The 18,224-nt window shown below is 26.5% G+C and overlaps 1 protein-coding gene across 1 annotated transcript in view; it reads left to right on the forward strand.

Moving 5' to 3' along the window:
* Positions 1–18,224, forward strand: part of LOC106683170 (limbic system-associated membrane protein) — a gene marked incomplete at its 5' end in the record, with an annotated part of 97,958 nt that overhangs the window by 75,601 nt on the left and 4,133 nt on the right. The window contains 4 exon segments of the mRNA XM_014424461.3: positions 13,524–13,661; positions 14,256–14,399; positions 15,423–15,610; positions 17,451–17,715. Coding sequence (XP_014279947.3) covers positions 13,524–13,661; positions 14,256–14,399; positions 15,423–15,610; positions 17,451–17,715 — 735 coding nt within the window.

The raw sequence follows: 18,224 nt of genomic DNA on the forward strand, positions 1-18,224 counted from the left end.
AAGAGTGTACTCACTATTTGCCAACAATAAATAGGATAGGACTGACCCAAAATTTATCCGAAGTTCTCACAGATGAGGAAGCTAAAATTACACGAGTGTTTGAATTTTTAAAAGCACATCGCCTTCTTTATACATTATAACTCCTCTTCGATTTTTATTTTTTTATATTTTTTATTTATTTTATTTTATTTTTTTTTTACTTTTATCATGCCATAGGCGTTGATGACCAGAGTGTTTTACGCCTTTAAGCAACAATCAACAACAACAACAACAAAAATTAAATCTGTAGCGCTACTACCCATGAAGTATTTTGTAAGGAAGCACTGTAACCAGACCATCGGTTATGCAAGGAGGTGATTAGGTCAAAGTCACGCTCCACTTCCAGATTTTCACCCAATTAAATGCGTCCACATTACCTACCATTAGCTACCAAACCCACAGAGCTGACTCACGGCTACAGTAAAACATTAAATAATTATCTACACAGCCAGATTTGAACCCAGGTACTTGGAATCAGCAAAGTGACAATTACCATTGATCCATACCCATAATAAACATATAAATTTGTCATAATAGTTATATGCTAGAACGCAATAATTACTCACTCAGTTTCATGAATTGCACAGGGAATATAAAGGCATAAGAAACCTCAAATCGGTCGCCATTTCAAAAAAAAAAAAAAAAATGACGGATAGTGATATTGGTACCTAGGATCATTATAGTGTGATATATGACTTTAGTGCCAAATCTTAAAAAGAAACCAACCCAGCAGTGTCAAAGGAAAGTTGCAGACGATAAACTTTTTTTGGTAAAGCGCCGAGAGAGACTTGTTTAGAAACGTTTTTAGGCACTTATTATATTAATCTGAGTAAAATGTTTCAGATAACGGATTGTAAAATTTTATTAGATCTCCTATCCACGCAAAAAAAATTTTAGTGTAATTAATTAAGGAAGTTCCATTATTAGTCGATAAGGTCCAGGAAATGATTATGCATAAAAATAATTCATTGTTAATAAAACGCACACACCCTACTAAAGTAGGCCATTTAGGAAAATTTAAAAGTCTTGTAAGGAGAGAGAAAAAAAATCTTATGACACTCCAACAACGGTTCTCTTGGACTGAAGTGAGATTTGATAACTTTAAAAAAAGTTGACTATTTCCGTAATATTAAGTAGAATGTGTAATTTATAGCTTGTGACACGGCTAGGGAGAGAGTTATGGGGTAATTATTTAATCAAAATGTATACAATAATTTATATATGAACCTCTAATTAATAGGTATTGATGCATGAGACTTAATAAAACAGGGAATTCTCACAATTAAGGGTACCCACTCAAAAATTTTGTGTCATGAAATAATATATTTTTGAAACTCATTTATGACTACAGACTCATACACAAAAGCATATATATGAAACATCAAACATGTTTCGGTATGCTCAGTGGTCTATGACCTAATGTCATACATTTTTAATTTTTAGTTATGACATTCATGTTCCTATTTATAATTTTATACATTAGCAAAATATAAATTAATTTTAATAAATATGGCTTACATTTTTATTTTTTAACCTTTATTTTTTTTTTTTATAATGATTATTTTTCATCAGAATTAGTTAGATTCAATCGATATAAAACAATAAAGCTAATTAGAGTTTCATTTACTCAGCAAACAGTTTCATTAAGCTATTTACTCGATTATTTATGACGTTATTAGGAGAAATAAAATAAAATAACAAAAATATTGTAACAAGTAAGATGAAAATGGTACCAAAAATATTGATAAAAATTAATAATGACAAATTCAGAAGAATTTATTTTAAAAGGAAATATCACTGGGTAAAATAATACTGACCAAATATCTGGACAGTTATGCAATATACTAATTTTTTTTTTCTGACCTTGAAAAAATTAAAAATAACAAACTAAATATATACAAATAAGAAAGGATGTATATAACCCTACAATATCCTATATATCAATATCCTATGGTCCGTGCTATATTATTATTTGTATGTGCCAATAAACAATTATATCGGGAATTGTATTATTTTTTGTATAATAAAAAATGATAAAAAAAATCAATTAATTTAAATTAAATAAATTTTATACATTTCATTCTGATACATTCATTATTAATATTTTAAATATATCCAACAGCTATTAAAATGTTTTCAAGCTATGCTGCCCGTTTCTAATAATTTTATTTAAATTAACCTATTTTATATTTCATGTAATTTTAAAACTTTTAAGTACGCCTTGGTTGAAAAATCATTCTTGATAAGAGAGTGATTTTTAGTGAAAAGTATTAAAATTGAATGAAATAGTGACAAAATAGATTAATTTAATTAAAATTATTATAAATAGGCAGAATAGCCTCATACTTAAGTGGATACAATTTATTTTATTTAAACAATAAAAGAAGTCTAAAATAAGATTTTTAAGAATTAACATCATACGATAATTTTTTTTTTTTTAAATTAAAGCGACCTAGAATTATTGCAAGTTCTTCAGCGGGAAGAAGGAACGAATTAAATTATAAAACCTACAAATTTATACGGGAAGTGAGTTCTTTACAGAGCAACTTATTTGGAGAAAGTAAAAAAAACTTTTGTGGCTTCATAAAAATAAAAAAAGAAGACGAAATTAATGTAAATAGAAGTGGTGAAAGAAGCTTGATGTATGCGAGGTGAAGTGCTAAGGGAAAAAGAAAAGAAAAAAAGAAGCATTAAGACATTTCTCTTTTTCTTTCCTAGCTTTGATTTACATAATCTAATATTCTAAGCCACGGAGCATATTTTCCTTTCAGTTTCCTTAACTAAGTACTTTGAAGCAGGGAGCTTAACTTCCTCAACTCCTGCTGCAAATTAACTTTAGAGTCATATTTTAAAAAAGTAAAATGGACAAGAAAAAAAAATTAAATTAAAAAAAAAAAGCAGCTTTTCAAAATTAATTCGTGCGTGAGTTGACGAAAATATCCAAAAGTTCATTTATGTTTTTTTATATAAAATCTGTTGAAATACTGTTATAAAAATAAAACAATAAGGGAATTGTGTTTTATTGTAAAATCTATACTATAATTTGAGCTAAAATTTAAGAAGAACAAGTCAAGTCACGAGTTTTGAAAAACCGAAAAATTTGAAACTAAACGCTAAATAGATAACTATGATCAAAATTATACATATATATATATATTGTTGCCATGAATCCACAAAAGCTTTAATTATCTAATACAAATTTTACTTTAACAACGCCATTATCTACTTTAATACTGATGCTAATAAACATGAATTAACAATTTTTTTGTAATAATTAAACAAAATCAGGCATCATTTTTTGTGTAATACCTTAATTATTTTTTTCATTTATTTTTCCTGAAGTAAAGTGCTACTATTTCAAGAAACATTTCAGTAGTTTTGTATTAATTTTTTCTATATATTAATGTAAACATTAAAAAATGAAAAATATTGTTAAATTAGGAAGTTTCATTTTCTAAATAATTTAATTTTTTTTTTATTATAATTTGTAATAATTACTTACAAATAAGCAACACATTTATTATAAACAATTGAACATCATTTATTTTTTCTGAGGTAAAGTGCTACTATTTAAAAAATATTTCAGTTTTTTTTTAAAATAAAATTTATGATAAGTAAAATATAAGGAAATATTAAAAATAAAGACGTTTTATTTCCTAAAAAAATTAATTATTTTTTTATAATTTTTGATAATAAAAATTAATCATTTATGTTTTGTTTTGTTTTTAATTTATTTTTTGTAAGGTAAAAAAACAATTTAAAAAAAAGTAGTTTTGTTTTTTATGTATTTATTTATTTTATTGGATATTAGAAAACGTTAGAAAATAGTAAATAACGTTAAAATGAAAGAGTTCCAATTTTTTCATTTAGAAGAAAGAGTTTCTTAATAAATTAATTTTATCATTTATTGAAATAAATAAACTCAATAGTTATGCTTTCATAATTTTTTATTGTTTATGGAAAAAATTAGAAAATATAAAATAACGTTAAATTGAAAATTTCCATTTTCTAAATAATTTAATTAGTTTTTTATTATAATTTCTACTAATTAATTACAAATAAGCAACACATTTACTAAAAACAAAAAAATAAACTTTTTTTTTTTAGTTAAAGTGGTACTATTAAAAAAAATTCCGTTTTTTTTGGGGGGGATAATTTAAAATGAAAGAAAATAGTAAAAATATTGAAATAAAGACGTTCCGTTTTTAATTTATTTTCTATAAGGTAAAAAAAAATTTTGTTTTTTATTTATTTTAATGGACAATAGAAAACGCTAGAAAATATAAAATAATATTAAAATTAAAAATTTACAATTTTTAAATAAATTAAATTTATTTTTTTTTGGGGGGGGATAATTTAAAATGAAAGAAAATAGTAAAAATATTGAAATAAAGACGTCCCATTTCCTAAATAATTTAATTAACTGTTTTATTACAATTTGTGATAATAAAAATTAATCAGTAAAATAGTTTTCTAAGCAGCATATTTACTTAAAAAAAAAAAACAGTTATTTTTTCTGTGGAAAGTGCTACTATTAAAAAAAACATTTCATTTTTTTTTTTTGATAATGCAAAATGTAATAAAATAGAAAAAATATTGAAAAAAGACGTAATGGACAATAGAAAACTGTATAAAATATAAAATAATATTAAAATGAAAAATTTACAATTTTTAAATAAATTAAATTTATCATTTATTGGAATAAATGGTTTCATAATTTTTTTTAGTATTTGTGAAAAAACAATAAATTATATAGTAGTGATACTAGGAATATTCGTGCAATAATGTGAAAATATATCGGGGTCAAAACCTGAAACCTCAAAGGACAGTATTAAGAAAGTAAATAATAAATTAAACATAAATGAAGCTTATTAATGTTTAGGTAATAATTGATAAAAAAAAAAAAAAATTTACCTCAAAATTATGAAAATTATATAAAATACAGTTTTCAATTTTTAAGTTCATCAAGAAGCGGAGTTGGGATCAACCGTTCTCCACGGAGTTATTTAAACAAGTTATCTCGATATTCTGCTAGAGAACCTAACTGGAATTTCCCCTCAATTTAACCTCGAGATTGGCTAAAAAGCTCATTTCCTTAGAGAATTTCTAATATTTTATATACAATTTAGACAATTTAATTTTTTAATATCCTCTCAGAGTGTTCCACTTCCACTTCGGGAATAAATCATTTCCTCGGACCCGTCCTCGGGAAAATTGTGTTCTGTGGAGCCTTTAAAGGAAATTGGTATTTTCCCAGGCATAGGGAAATCACCTGTGGGGAAAAATTACCCTCTTCCCAGGGAGTTGATTTTTCACAATGTTGAGAATTGTGCAACCACAGAATGGACAATCGAAACTGTTTTTAAAAGTGTTAAGCCCGTTCAAATATGTTTCACAATTAATATGGTTCTCATGATAGAACTAAACTCTATAAAAAAATAAAAATAAAATATTCAAACAGTATGAATAAAGCAAATTGCATTGGTATGTAAATATTAATACTCAGTAATTTTAATTTAGGACAATCCAACTATAAGTAATTATGTTGTGTTAATAGTTGTCTGTGGATACATGTAAATGAGAAGATTGTTAATTTTAAATAAGTAATAACTTATTTATTAATGCCAACGCTTCGGCCAGTATTTCAATTCTTCATCAGGGCTAAAAACAAAACAACCATAATGAATAAACGGGTTAACGTAATGATTGGAAAATAACTAGCTATATACACAAATAGAATTGAAAGAAAATACATAGTCTAAGTATTATAAGAAGATAAAGGCTATTTGAGAAAAAATTAATATTAAAATAAAGGAAAAAGAAAGAACAAAAAATAAAATATATATATAATCTTGTAAGTAAATATATGAAAATAATTTAAAATTAAAGTTATGACAAAATTGGGAAAGAAAACGTATATTTAAGTAAAATTAGTTAATATATGTAAAATAAAAGTTATGAAAAAAAAGTGAGAGAGGTAATAAATAAATAAGTAATTAATTAAAGTAAGTAAATAAGTAATTATTTTAATGAGAAAAACTTCTAAATCAGCTATAAATTAACTATTCCTTTATTATCTCTGATACCTCAATGTTAAAAAAAAAAAAAAAAATCAATAATACTATTTGAATAAATTAAAATAATAAAATAAAAATTCCTTATTCTAAAGACACCCCTTCTCGACCGTCATTCACAAATATAAAAAATAAAAAAAAATCTTAAAAATATGCAACTGTTTTAACATTCTTAGTAAAATAATAAGTGATCGTAAAAAAAAAAATTATAATACCAAGACGGGCTTTTTTCGTGTTACGTACTTAATATAAAATTATTAAACATATTATTAAGTATTATTTTCTTCCTTTACGTTTACGACTAGTTATTTATAACTATTGGTTGTCACACTTTTATTCGTTTTCCTCTTTCAAATAAAAGTTTTTCAATATCTTCTATTTCTTATTTTTACCCATTCAAATAACTTGTGACGTATTCTCGTCTTCCGGTAATTTTGTTATCTTCCTAACATATTTTAATTCAGTGTCTTACCGCACTTGCCACTAGCTCACTTAGATTTGCGATCTATGAGTAGGTGAGTAATTTTTTTTTGTCTTATTCTCTTTTCTTATCTTTTTTTCTTATCATTTCTCCTTACCAAAGTTATATTCACCACACATTATTATTGTCATTGTTTCTATTCTCTTCGTTTGTCTAACACAACCTTATATATTGTTTTGTTTTTTTAATCTAGTATTATACTTACATATTTCATCGGTTACATATATTTACATTTATTTATTAAAAAAAAATTTTTTGTATTATTTAATTTTTTTTTCTCTTTCCATAACTTTTTTAATTATTATTAAATTAATATATTCATATTTCTACGTTTCTTTGCATTATATAATTTTAAACTTTTCTTTTCTTGATTATTTTATTCTACTTATATATTTAATTAAATGTTTTACTTCCCACTTTCTTCATCACTTTATTTTTACTAATTTTCATTCTGTATAATTATTTTCTTGTGTTTTTATTTATGTTTTCTCTTTTTACTTTTTTTTTTTTTTTTGGTTGTTATCTTGCTCTTTGTTTTTAGCCCTGATGAAGGCTAGAAACTCTGGCCGAAACGTTGGCACAATTAAACAAAAATCATACATCAAATACTGTCAGCATTCATCAAACGCTTTTCAAATTATTACATATTTAAAAAAAAATTGTATTACCACAATTAAAAATACATGTATATTAAAATATTATCTACTTTTATACTTAATGTAACAGATCTCTGTTCCAGTGACGTGTCTGTCTTCTTGTCAGATTCTGTTGTAGTGTTTTAGTAATGTTTGTACCAGTCGGTTTTGGTTTCCAACAAGTGACTCATGAAAAATGTTTGCATTTTTTATTTTTTTATGTCAGTTACAAATTGCATGTCAATAAGTGCTTGTGCAATGATTTGTTAATAATGTAGAAGAGACAGTGAGTATAATACCGAAGGAATTTTTATTGAAAGATATGAATATTTTAAAGGTGTGATATAAAAAATAAACGGAATATTTGTAAATTATTATTTACTTTTGGGTTTATCCTCGTATTTATAAGTTCAAATGTATCGATACGAATGTAAAAAGAAAACTGTCCTGTAAGGAAAATGATAAACACGAAAGGACAAGAAATGATGTAGGATAAGAAAGATTACCTTGGGAATAAGGATAAAGATTTAATAAATGGGTGGTGAGATTTCTTGCCTTGATGAAATCCTTCAAAAGCCACTACCGAGACCCCGGCCATAAAGTCTTTTTTGCGTCGCCTCCTCAATGGAATGGAGGTGTTCTTCAAGAATAAAGAACCACGATAAACGGCTCTCATATTTTTAAGTAATAACCAGGATTTGGAATAAAAATGAGTCCAGAGGATGCCTGAGAAACCTACCCTAAGAGAAATGTTTTTTTTTTCTCTCTTTTTTTCTCCTTTCACTCACACCGTTCCTTCTTCTAGCGGGTCGAGGAACAGACCAAGGGAAGTGTAACTGGTATTTGTTCCACGTAGGGGGATCTAATTTATGGATCTGCCCTGATGGAACATGGATCCCTTTCCTTTGGGGTATTAGTACAGGGAATCGTGCTTGGCATAACCAGAGACCACTTATATAGAAAGTGTGATAGTAATTTAATGTCCGTATCGAATTATTATTTTGAAGCTAACATCAATTGACGTAAAATCGAAAGAAAAGAATGTCTTAGGACAAATGTTCCATATGAATAATTTGCTCAAAGTTTATGTAAATTTTGTTTAATGAATATTTACAAAAGAGTATTTATACATTTTCTGTTTTTAATAATTATTTCAGACAGAATTATATATTATTTAAAGCAATATGTTGGTTTGATTATCAAACTATTTGTTTGAATGTTTTACAGATGATTTTTTAAGTATTATGCTCAAGAGATTTTTCGCGCGAAACTATCAACAATTTCTAAGAGACTTGTAAACAAAGTCAACTTGATATCAAGTAAATCCTTCTTGAAGACTTTCTTAACAGCAAGTACTACATTTCCTTATAGTATAAGAGCCGGGAAGAAAAAAAGGCAATCATCTCACCCCACTTTTTGATTACTTTAATGAAAACTATGTATAATTACTAGTCAAAATTGATGAGTCTGCCAAATATTGGTAGGGGGAATAAAAAATGGTGGCTGTTTCAAAACCTTAAAAAAACATCAATTTTTCATTCGGAGCTCTATATCTTAAAAACTAACAACAACACTAGAAAATTTAAGAGAACATTATTTAAATAAGAGTAAATTTGCTTAAATATTAGCCCTAAAAGAGCTATTTACGTCCAATAGTTCTCGAGATATAGCTTTTTAGAAAGCACAATTTCTTAAAAATCTATTGAAAGATAAGTAGTTAGTTAATTTATTTTGAGAAATCTATAACTATGTGACGTAAAGATGTCTATTAGCACTCAAATTATAACTAGTTTAATGGACTATAAAGAAGTTTATGACCTTTACCTTCGTAGAAATAGTAGTTTTTATGATATTTGCTAAAATAAATTGATTTATAGTTTTTCGGACAATAATTTTAATTTATGAAAAACTTCATTTCAGAAACCATTGGACGTACAGATGTCTGCCAGCGCTCAAATTAAAGCTAGTTAAATTTACTACAAAATAGTCAATTTTGTTTATCTTTGTAGGAGTAGTAGTTTTTATGATATTTGACAAAATAAACTCACAAAATGTTAATTTCTAGTTTTTCGTATAAAATGTTGGATTTTTGAAAAAATATATCTCTAGATCCATAAGACGCACATATGTCTGCCAACACTCAAAATATAGGAAATTTAACATTCTATAAAGTACTTTATGACACTTATCTTCGTAGGGGTAGTAGTTTTTATGATATTCACAAATGAATATAAATTTGGCAAATGAAAATTTGTCTGAACAACTATTAATCAATTTATTTTAGCAAATTTCATGTAAACTATTACTCCTAGGAAGATAAACATCATAAACTACTTTATAGCTCATTAAACTAGCTTTAATTTGAGTCCTAATAGACATCTGTACGTCAAATGCTTTTTGAGATATAATTTTTTTCAAAATAAATTCACTAACTATTGATCTTTCAATACATCCCATACAACATTTTTCTGAAACGTTTCTTTTTAAAAAGCTATATCTTGAAAACTATTTTTCGTAAATAACTCTATTAGGGCTCATATTTAGCAAATTTACTCTTCTTTAAATGACGTTCTCTTAGGTTTTCTTGTGTTGTTTCTACTTTTTAAGATATAGAGCTCCGAATGAAAAAAAAATTTTTTCATCACTTTGAAACAGCCGCCAGTTTTTTATTCCCCTTACCTATACTTGGCAGACTCATAAATTTTGGCTAGTAATTATACATATTTTTCCAATTTATCCAATCAAAAATTTGGGTGAGATAACTGCCTTTTTTCTCCTCTTGGGCTCTTGTATAGTTATATGAAGTTACATCATCCTTGAGTGCCCATATTTTACGGTTCACTGCCTGAGTTATTATCAGTGGAAGAGAACAGTTGATGAGTTTGTCCAAAGGTAGTCTCAGTTCTTTCTGCCGATCTGCCAATAGGTAAAATCCGAAAGCATCGCTGATTAGGTCTCGAAGCAGAAGATGGCCCTGTAATTTGTTCCTGTCAGCGGAGCTGGGTTTAATGGTGTGCACCCTAAGTGGGGGAGGAGGAATCGAATTATCTCCCAATCCGTTCTAGCGAATGCCTGGAAGTCGGCCACCTTTTCTCCCAGCCAGTTACAGACCAGCATCTATCTGTCTTTTGTACTTCTATAAGTACAATCAAAACAAACCAAAATCAAGAGATATAAAAACGGCTTGGTGGATTTCATAAAAAATGATGATTTGCATGTCTTACAGGTTAAAATAAATAAATCTGTACAACCTTTTTTGTTTTTAAGGAAATAGAAAAATACTGTAGATACAATATTTTTTAATTCATCATTTTAAATATATTATAATAATAATGAAATTTGTCATTTATTCTGGGACAAATTACTTCAGAATAATAATGCAGAGAATAAAAATGAGGCTTTAATGTCTTAGAGTAGAAATAAAAAAAAAAAAGAAAATCAACAAATAAAATGAATAATAACAATCAAAATGTAACTTCTAATAATATAAAGGGAAAAAAATTATAATTCTCAATATGTAGTGAATAATGTTAAAAGTCCATATTTACTAATTTTCAAATTATTAACAGAATATCAATTTAATAATAGAAACTAAAAATAAAAAAAAAATTATAATTGACAATTAAGATTACATAATGTTAATACTAAGACCACATTAAGAATTTTTTAATGAATAATAGAACATCAATTTGCACAACGAAAAATCTAGAATAATATTTCAGCTCCATATCAAAAAACAGCAAACAAAAAATTAATAAAATAGTCTATTGATTTACAAAATTTTGTTCAAAAACAGAACATTAATTTCGTTTTGGATGGATAAATTGTGAAGGAATAGGTGGGATTTGAAGAAGGGAAGGGTATTGTAGTGATATCATACATCTATAATAAAATAAAACTACAAATATTAACTGTAAGTGGATATTAGTCACGTGTTCTGACACTCTCCGCCTTGCCACATGTTCTCCAATATACATAAACAGCAAACTGATTCCGCAAACTAATTCAGTAAAATATCTAGGACTGACTTTCGATAGGATGACATGGGGTCTTCATGTGAAGTAGACGCAGCTTGATAAATCGGTTAAATAAGTGCCTAAACCTTCTTTACTCTCTATTTTACTGAGAAAATTACATGATTTCCATGGTACATAAGTAACAGCACACAGACTTACACATACCTACTGTACAAGACCGCATTAAAACAATATACAAGACATTTTGTGAAAAAACTCTACCACTAAATCAACATACCAGTACAAGATATGGCTACCAGAAACATTCCCGACAACATCTCATCCCAAAGACTAAAAAGGAGCTGGATAAGGGATCTCCTTAGCTAATTAATGAAATCAATTAAAGTCAAGAGGAGGTGCCAATGGGAACCAGTCTCTATCATGCCACTTTTACCATTGCTTTGATTTTGCAAGATATCACATCTGCTAGTTGTCTTCAATCTAAAGATTGCTAAGAATTAATAACAAAAAATATATAATAATGCATTGTTCATTCGAGTGAGTGATAATATCAAGATTCTACCAATCTACCAGTAGCCCAATATAGAAAAAACATTAAATTAATAGGTTGCATTACGTATAATTACATAATTCTTTTATTGGATATTACCTTTTTCTACCAATGGTACTTGAAGGTATATGGTGAAATACTTATCTGATGTTTTGATATGTCCGTTCCATATGAATTCTACTGGAAATATTTGGATATTTGGAGATGAGAAATATTGAATAAACATAAATAGAATATATAAATGTATAAATATAAAGATAAATAGAAATAGAAAAAGATAATATAAAGAAAAATAATATAGAGAAAAATAGAAATAGAAATACTGAAGGGTTATTATTTGAAAACTGAACTTATAACAAACTAATGATTTATTATAATGCCAAGAGTTACTGTAAAAATAATTTTTTTGCACAAAAAATTAACAAATTTATTTGTAAAGTTTTATAGTTTTCTTCACTTATAAAAATTAATGGGAAATATTATTCTTTATAAATATTATTAGTTAATTTAGCTCAAAAAATTATTAAACATATTTTTTCATGAAAAGCTATGTGTACAAATAATTTGTTTACCCACTGAATGTCCTTGTTGGCCAAAGTAGCTAACCTAAGTATGTGCACAGACAATTAGGTACTTCATTTTTTCTAAAAAGAATTTAATTGGCCCAGTTTCCTTGGATTGCCTTATGGTATTTATGTACATATAAATGGTCAGAATGGTTCAGTTATAAAGAATCCTGCTTTTCACAACTGTTTTGGGCTTTGTGCTTTATTGCTTTGCAAGAATCCTGCTTTTTATTTATTCATAATAACATATAGAGATTTTAAAGCATTTTTAGTTGATATATAAATAATAAGAATTGTAACGACAGATTAATCTTATAAGGAGAAACAATATTGAAAATATTTGGGATTTGTTACTACAGATAGTAAGTTTAGTTAGAATTTATAAATTACGTACAAAACTGAAAACATTCTTTAAGTTTAATAAGTTGCATTAGTATCTGTAAAATTTCAAGAAGTTAAGTACAACAAAAATTAAAGAAACATATTTTTGAATTTTTTTCATATAATTTTACAATAAGAATTAATATCTATCTTTCACTGCCTTTTTTTATGCTTGAAGAATTAAGTTATGCTTTTTATTAATTATTTTGTTAGAGAATGCTTACACATTACCCGGAACTTGCAATATTAAGAATTGAGAAAAGAGAATAGGAGTGGTTTTTTAAATGCAGTACTCTTACTTTATTGTTTACCAAAACAGTGAATTTTCTTCAAGATGCACCTGAATTTTACTTTAGGGGCATTGATCTGTATAATCTGTTGAATAAACAGAAAAATTTTTATGAAGATAGAAAATTTTAATTATAATGGCTGTAAGTCAGTACTATAATTTTCATCTTATTTATTTATTTTTTTAAATACTAAATAAAATGAAAATAATATTTTCATCTAATTATTTTTTTATTCAAGTTCATGAAATTATACAGAAATTTCTTTTTTATTTTGAATTGCAAGTATGCCAAATTAATTAATTAATATGCCAAAATTTTGAGTTGGTGGTAAGAAGAGTATTCATTAAATATATCTCTTGCCTTATAATGACTTTTCACTTGTTTTGAAGATCAACTTTACCAAATTTCATCAATATTGGAATAAAACAGAAAATTTTTATTACAGACAAACATAAACACACATCATAATTTGTATTATAGATGTAAGATATAAAAATTAATATTTAAACCCATGATTTTTTTTTCTTTAGAGCCCATATCATTCCAAGGAAGTTTTGCTGAACAAAAATTAATTGAGGGCAAGTCAGATACAGTAAAATGCGAAGCAGGAGGAGATCCAGCTCCAACTATTATTTGGCATTTCAGGGGAAAGGATCTACCTATTCACGGTGAGTATTAAATTACTTATTTTATAAATTATTAGATATTAACAAGAAGATTTTTATTAATTTGAAAATTAAATAGCACTACAGATAGGTTATGATCATCAGATTAGAGGTCAAAATGAAACAAAAAATAGTTCAGAACTAATAAATGCATTTAGATCAATTATATCTTATAATTTCTTCATCTGAAGCCTTACATGCAGATCTTATTTTTTTTATAACTCTAATTAGTTCTATTTATGTGATTATATTTGTAATATTTAGTTCTAGTGTATACACTTGATTTCCCTTATGCTCTTACATTTTATTGAGTATAAAAGTAATTCAGGTAGTTATATAGGTAATTTTTTCATCTTTCATTGTTTTATTTATATATGATGTGCAAAGGGATTAGAAAAATTGGTGTGTATTAAGTAGTTTTGCACCATTTTCAGTTTATTAAATGTTTTCATATAAAATTCATAATTCAATATCATATATTGATTTTATTTTATATATTAAACACATAGCTTTTGGATATAGGAAATATGTTAGTATATTATTAACTTGTATGATCAAATATTAAACTTTTGTCCAATTAAAAATATCATGTTTTAGGAAAGCGTTATAAAAGTTTACCATTTGGATTATATATAAACAACATCACACGGAATGATGCAGGGCTTTATCTATGCCGGGCTTTTCAGATGTCATCAATTGAAGGAAGCACTAAGGACCAGTACATAACTGTACATGTTCTTTGTAAGTAATTTAGTAGTAGTGGAAGTAATTGTTTTAGTTCCTAATGGATTCAAAGGCCATTTCAAACGTAATGGTAATTTAGTAAGTGAGTAATTTCATCACAATTAATTTAAAAATCGAGATATACACTAAATTTTCAATATGCTAGTCAAAAGTCTTTAAACCTAATCCCATTTCATTCACCTACAAATTTAAAACTTTTTTTTTTAATTTTTAAATTTTCAGAGTCCATTTTGATGACTGTGATTATAATTAATTATTTAATACATATTGTATACTGAATGGGAATCAATTTAAAAAAAATAAATAAATAAGAAGAAGAGACAAGGAAGAAAATTTCGCTTTTCTAATTTACAAAAACAGAGTTATTAGTTCATTTCTGGAAGAAAAGATGGAAAAATATTCCGAAATTATGATAGCAGATTAGAGTGAAAAAATCTCTTATCCGTGAGTAGTGAAAATCCATTGATGGTGAAAAATAATGAAAGCTAATTTTGGTGATTTCGACCTAGCAAAAGGTGATAGTGCTGATCATAATATAGAACTGCCAAGTCCAAGTTTTCACTAGGCATGGTAACACTCATTACTGCCCCTTTTCTGGGACAAATATTCACATGAATTTTTTGTTTTTTTTCTTACACTCTCTAGACAGCTTTATTTGGTTTTTAAGCTAATATTCGCAAAAAAAAAAAAAAAAACTTTAATTTTTATGTCAAAAAGTCAATGTGGATGGAGAATATGTGGTAGTACAATAATACTCCTTACCTTTTTGACATAAACATGAATGTTCTTTCCGTTATTTATGCATTGAAATAACTCAAGGTGGAGCAAAAACTTGCAAGAGTTTGGGGCAAAATCTAAAAAAATAAAATAAAAAAAAGGTTAATATCTCTTTCTCACGTCTGGGACAACAAAACAGCAATTTTGAAAATGATCCACATAGCACCTTCATCCATTCATGTCTTCAATTGTTGTTTCGATGAAATAAGAATAAAAAGGCATAATATAAATTCTGATTTTCAGACAAACCCACATGGAAACAAAATTATTATTCTGAAAATGGGACAGTGCAGGGCTACTGGGGTGGAACAGCAAACTTGACATGCATGGTCGATGCGGTACCTGAAGCTAACTTTACTTGGACCAGAAATAATAAAACGATAGACCCTGAACTGAAAGTCATCAATGATCCTAATAAATCTGTCCTTCAGGTAATATATTTTTTAATTACTAAAAAAATGTAAATAAATAAATTATTACTTATTTATTATAAACTACTTAGTTTATAAAATATGTTTAAGCTATTTTCAAAAAAGAAATTGCAATCTTCAGATAACTATGAATAAATTTAATGAAAGTTTTTTACCATATGTGATATTGTAATACAGCTTGGATTTGTTCATCATTGACAGGAACCATGGTTAGAAACACAAACTTTTGAGTCACTATTGCTGCATTCGCCTAACAATCCACTCTAAATCCGACAATAATTTTATTTTATTTCCTTAATACAGTATCCTTTTGAGAAGGCCGTTTATTTACAGCATGTCTCATACAATGAAGTACTTTACATGGATGTATCATACAAGCAAGTGTATTTAGTTGTTATCAAAATAAAATATTGGTAACAGTTAAAAAAAATGAATTTAATTATAAATAAAATAAAGTAAAGTAAACAACAATAACATTATAGTATATAACAAATTTATATATTCATATTCTATGAATTTGTACATATCAGCATATCTATTAAATACATCAGTTTTGTAGAATTTCTAATTGATGTTAGATGTAGAAACATGTACTGTGGGAGAATTTATTGTATAATTGTATACATATTTATTTTTATTTGTTATTATTACTTTTACATGATTATTATTAATTTTATTGTCACTATTATTGTTAATGCTAACCCAGTTCAAGAGTGTAACATCTAAAAACATTATTATTTTGAGATCTGCATGTAATTTTAACGATAAAGGTAATATCTATACAGTTCAAAACATTTTTTTATTTAGATTTTATGATATATGTTTTACTATGACTCTGTGTTTCACTGTATAGACCTTACCCTCGTTGCTAAGATTATATGCATATCTCAAAATAACCATTTTTTGAAATGTTACTCTGTTGAACTGGGACAGCGATATCAATAATAGTGATAATAAAATTAATATTAATGATGTAAAAGTAATAGTTACAAATAAAAATAAATATGTACACAATTATACTATAAATGCTTCCATAATACATGTTTCAGCATCTAACCTTTATTAGAAATCTTTTAAACTGCTGTATTTAATAATCCTTTTATAAATTATTCAATTCCACTCCTCAACCTCCCTTCTACATTTGATTGTCAATTATTTTTACTATCACTACAAAGACCATATTTTTTTTTGGAAAATAAAGAACATATCAAAGAAAAAAATAATAATAATAATCATTATAAATACATTTAAAAACATTAATTTTATAATTTTTTATGATACTTTTCAGTAGAACTAATTTTTTTTCTTTAATAAAGGACTGTCCTCTTAAATTAAGGACGTATGGTCATCATAAGCACCTCCTTACTTTCTAAAATCTAAAATATCCTCCAACTCCGATCTGTAAATATCCAACATTTTGTTTTAATTTATTTATTTATTTTTTAATTTTTGGAGAATAATAAATAAAGTAACTTATAATTTATTTATTCAAGAAATACCTTTCTTACTTTCTAGTTCTTTATTATTTTGTTGGAGAATTTTCAGAACAATTGTCCATCATCTAATCCATCCTATCATTATATTTTTTAAAAAAATAGATGTTATCAACTTGTTGCATAATTAATGATTTTATTACACTGTATAGCAATCATTTTAATAAATGAAAAATGACAAATATCAATGTATTTTTATTTAATTACCTCATGTTCTTCTTTTATTCTTATGCATCCCTTTAAGGGATTTGTCCTAATATTAAAATTTGTCCTTAGTAATGACAAAAAAAAAAAAGAAATAAACCCCTAGAAAAAAGTTGAATACTTTAAACTAACTTTGTTTTCAGATTCCGATGACCAACAGGAATGTTTTGGGAATGTACGAATGCAAAGCTATTAATGCCATTGGTGAAATGTGGCACCAGTTTGTATTACACGAAGGAAAAAAACCACCCAAACCAAATTCCATTTCTGTTGGTACAGTTGGTGCTAATTCAGCAAATATACACATATACAGATCATCAGTAGATACCATTGGCTACCGAATTCAGTTTGTAAAAAAATATCCCAAGTATGATTTTAGTAACCCAGATTATCAAGATGTTTTTTCAAGTAAGTTCCATCAACTGGTAATATTAACTTTATATATTCTAAAAAAATTAAGGTTGAGCTAGTACTTGCATAAAACATGTACAAGATGTAGTTAAATACATACTGAATAACTAATTTTTTTAATGGTGAGTTTGTTTTAGAATAACAATTCTTTTTACGTTATAAGAAGATGGTCGGGGTGTGTTCAGTAGAGTGAAGATCACTTTTAGAAGTGAAATTTCTTTAGTTGTAGTAGAGCAAATTGAGCAGATCGGAGTACAACGCTTCTCCTTCTATGACCCTCTCTTTCCGTGATAATGCTTCCGTGATAAAAAAAAAGTAAATTTTTTTTGTTTATTTTTATTTGTTATTAAGAAGCTGGGAGCAGAATAGTGAGTAACCAACTGTGTTACTATTTAAATCCAGTGGTGTCAGATAATTATTTATTCTTCTTCTTTATTCTGGTTTAGTATGATCAAGGACAAACCTCCTTTGCATTCAAAGTACTGATTTATATATATATATATATT

This window comes from Halyomorpha halys, unplaced genomic scaffold, assembly GCF_000696795.3.
Source record: "Halyomorpha halys isolate HHAL.00 unplaced genomic scaffold, Hhal_1.1 Scaffold471.1, whole genome shotgun sequence".
Classification (NCBI taxonomy): Eukaryota; Metazoa; Arthropoda; class Insecta; order Hemiptera; family Pentatomidae; genus Halyomorpha; species Halyomorpha halys.